Genomic DNA, 4,148 nt, shown 5'->3' with positions numbered 1-4,148 from the left:
GGGTATCTCCGATGTCGCAGGACATACTACTAGTTCAAGTAACGTAAAGCAAAGTACTGCCAATAGCAGGGAACATAATACTGACTCTAATGACGTGGATCACACTACTGACTCTTATGACGTACAACACACCACTGACTCCGATGACGTGCGACACACTGCTGATTCCGGTGACGTACAACACACTACTGACTCCGATGACGTTGATCACACTACTGACTCTAATGACGTGGATCACACTACTGACTTCGATGACGTGGATCACACTACTGACTTCGATGACGTGGATCACACTACTGATTCCGATGACGTACAACACACTACTGACTCCGATGACGTTGATCACACTACTGACTCTAACTGATTCCGATGACGTACATCACACTACTGACTCCGATGACGTTGATCACACTACTGACTCTAATGGCGTGGATCACACTACTGACTCCGATGACGTTGATCACACAACTGACTCCGATGACGTGGATCACACTACTGACTCAGATGACGTGGATCAGCCTACTGACTCTAATGACATGGATCACACTACTGACTCTTATGACGTACACCACACTACTGACTCTAATGACGTGCAACACACAACTGATTCCGATGACGTACACCACACTACTGATTCTAATGACGTACAACACACTACTGACTCTAATGACGTGGATCATACTACTGACTTCGATGACGTGGGTCACATTACTGACTCTAATGACGTGCAACACACAACTGATTCAGATGACGTACACCACACTACTGATTCTAATGACGTACAACACACTACTGATTCAGATGACGTACAACACACTACTGTCTCCGATGACGTGGATCACACTGCTAACTCAGATGACGTGGATCATACTACTGACTCAGATGATGTGGATCACACTACTGACTCCGATGACGTACAACACACTACTGACTCCGATGACGTGGATCACACTACTAACTCAGATGACGTGAATCAGCCTACTGACTCTGATGGCGTGGATCACACTACTGACTCTAATGGCGTGGATCACACGTGAATCAGCCTACTGACTCTGATGGCGTGGATCACACTACTGACTCTAATGGCGTGGATCACACTACTGACTCCGATAACGTGGATCACACTACTGACTCTAATGGAGTGGATCACACTACTGACTCTTATGACGTACACCACACTACTGACTCCGATGACGTGGATCACACAACTGATTCTAATGACGTTGATCACACAACTGATTCTAATGACGTTGATCATACCACTGACTCTAATGACATGGATCACACTACTGACTCTTATGACGTACACCTCACTACTGACTCTAATGACGTGCAACACACAACTGATTCTGATGACGTACACCACACTACTGATTCTAATGACGTACAACACACTACTGACTCTGATGAAGTGGATCAGCCTACTGACTCTTATGACGTACACCACACTACTCACTCTAATGACGTGCAACACACAACTGATTCCGATGACGTACACCACACTACTGATTATTTACTGACTCTAATGACGTGGATCATACTACTGACTTCGATGACGTGGGTCACACTACTGACTCTAATGACGTGCAACACACAACTGATTCAGATGACGTACACCACACTACTGATTCTAATGACGTACACCACACTACTGACTCTGATGACGTACAACACACTACTGGCTTCGATGACGTGGATCACACTACTGACTCTAATGGCGTGGATCACACTACTGACTCAGATGATGTGGATCACACTACTGACTCCGATGACGTGGATCACACTACTGACTCCGATGACGTGGATCACACTACTGACTCTAATGGCGTGGATCACACTACTGACTCCGATGACGTGGATCACACTACTGACTCTAATGGCGTGGATCACACTACTGACTCTTATGGCGTGCGACACACTACTGATTCAGATGACGTACAATACACTACTGACTCCGATGATGTTGATGACACTACTAACTCTTATGACGTGAATCACACTACTGACTTCGATGACGTAAATAGCACTACTGATTCTAATGACGTACAACACACTACTGACTCCGATGACGTACAACATACTTCTGACTCAGATGACGTGGAGTACACTACTGACTCAGATGACGTGCATCACACTTCTTACTCAAATGCCGCTCTACACACTTCGGACTCCGATTACGTTCGGCACACCTCTAACCCCAATGACGTTCAGCACACAGCTAATTTTAATGACGTGCAACTCACTACTGACTCCGATAACATTCACAACAACACTACTGACTCTGAGGACGTGGAAAGCACGACTATTTCTGATGACGTAGAACGCAATACTAGATCTAACGACGTAGGGAATACTTCCAATTTCAATGACGTGAAACAAACAACATCCGATGACGTTGAACGCACTTCTAGATTAGATAGCGTTGAACACACAACTACCCAAGTTGAAAGGATGTGTCGTTGCTGTAGGTACACTAATGCCACACAGATGACAAATTTTGTAAAACAACAAATCATCGATCAGTTAAAAGGGGAACTCTTGGTTTCAAAAACAAACACGTCCGCTAGTCGACGTAAACTCATCAGCGTGTATGACTCCAGACCCAGCAGCGTCGCCATAGGAAGTCTGGGGTGTGTCTTACTTGCTGTGATCCTAGGCGGTATCGTTGTACCCGATGTTATCAACCTCGGGAGGTTCCTCTATAAGTGCATATAGGTGTATATCTAAAAACAACCGATCTATGAGCATGTGTATACGTTTTTGTTAAATAGTTTTAAAGTTTGTATTCACTTAGAAAAAGTTAAGCATTTATTTCATAACAAATGATATAACGTTGTATATTTCAACGTTTTGAGTACTGTTTAATTTTACAGAACACACAAACTATTGCAAAAAAGTAAGGAAGGTAGCAAAAGGTTAGTATACTATAATATGTATGTCGTACACTTTCAGCATTTGTTACAATCATAAATAAGAACTGAGGAGGAATTTAAAACAAAACGGCAAAATAACACTTCTTTATTCAAAAGTAACGATTTCGTGTGGTGTGTATACATTGTTGAATCCACCACACAGCTGGTGGGCCATGACTCATTGGGTAATGCAATGGATTACCATGCCGTAAATCGAGTTCAATTACCTTCGGGCACTTTACGGTATTGTGATTTTTCTCGTGCTGTCACATACGTCCCTAATTACATATGAACAAAAGGCCTCACTTATAACTTGGAATTAAGGACATTTTTTTTTACTTAGAACAAGTAGACGTTTTTTTTTTTTTGATAAAATACTTTCATTAAGAAGGAGTGGCGAATGAAACACATTAGTAAGTCTATGATAAACGTAATTTTTTTTCGGACATAGACGGGCTATGTCATATGGACTTTATTAAACGAGTTCAATAATTTGACGCAAAGGCTCGTGAAAATATTAAATAAATGAACGAGCTAAGTAAATGTCATATGACATAGCCACAAGTGACAGATTCTATTCATATTACTATTTATGAGAATATTATCAAAACATGCGACGTCATCTATGCATTATGACGTAACAATAGTGTTATTAGACATATGACTTAAAATATTTATGACATAACATAGTTAATTGATAAAATTATACTTTTGCATGTGGATGTATGTTGGTCTCTATATTTTGTTCATATACACTGTACATATATTTTTGGAATCGGCATTATGAGTTCTGGTATATTTTTCATGTTTCATATTGTTTTTCAAATTGCCCATTGTCTAGAAATATGGTTACTACATTATCATAGAAACTGTCAATCTTAACCGAATAAGCACATCAGTCTTTGCAGAGATGAATTGCACATGATCGTCAATATATCAGCTAGATTTATATTCTTCCGGAAGTTGTTCCTGACCACACGCGGGGAATCATTCTACATTTTTGATGTTAAAAAGGACATAGTAACGTCACCATCAATTACACTGAAATTGAATTTTTACGGAGAAAAAAAATGTAAACAAAAACATAGATTCGCATGGAGGCTCATGAAAAAAGAAGAATATATGCTCCGGGAGAGTAAGCGTCCTCAGCTTCATTGGCGACACTAATCATTCAAATGAGGCCAAATACGAGTAAACTGCCGATATCTTATGGATTGATTGATGACAGCGAAACCA

General features: G+C 40.9%; 1 protein-coding gene across 1 annotated transcript; it reads left to right on the top strand.

The window, feature by feature from the left end:
* The first annotated feature begins 536 nt into the window (after window positions 1–536).
* On the top strand, window positions 537–2,715 carry LOC117315196 (coagulation factor V-like). The gene is made up of 2 exons (XM_033869340.1): window positions 537–1,020; window positions 1,607–2,715. The coding sequence occupies exons 1-2, from the start codon at window positions 537–539 to the stop codon at window positions 2,713–2,715; spliced, it is 1,593 nt and encodes a 530-aa protein (XP_033725231.1).
* The last annotated feature ends 1,433 nt before the right edge of the window (window positions 2,716–4,148 follow it).

Source organism: Pecten maximus, chromosome 17 (genome assembly GCF_902652985.1).
Source record: "Pecten maximus chromosome 17, xPecMax1.1, whole genome shotgun sequence".
NCBI lineage: Eukaryota > Metazoa > Mollusca > Bivalvia > Pectinida > Pectinidae > Pecten > Pecten maximus.
Note: the sequence above shows the minus strand (reverse complement) of the source record. Positions and strands in the feature narration are given on the sequence as shown.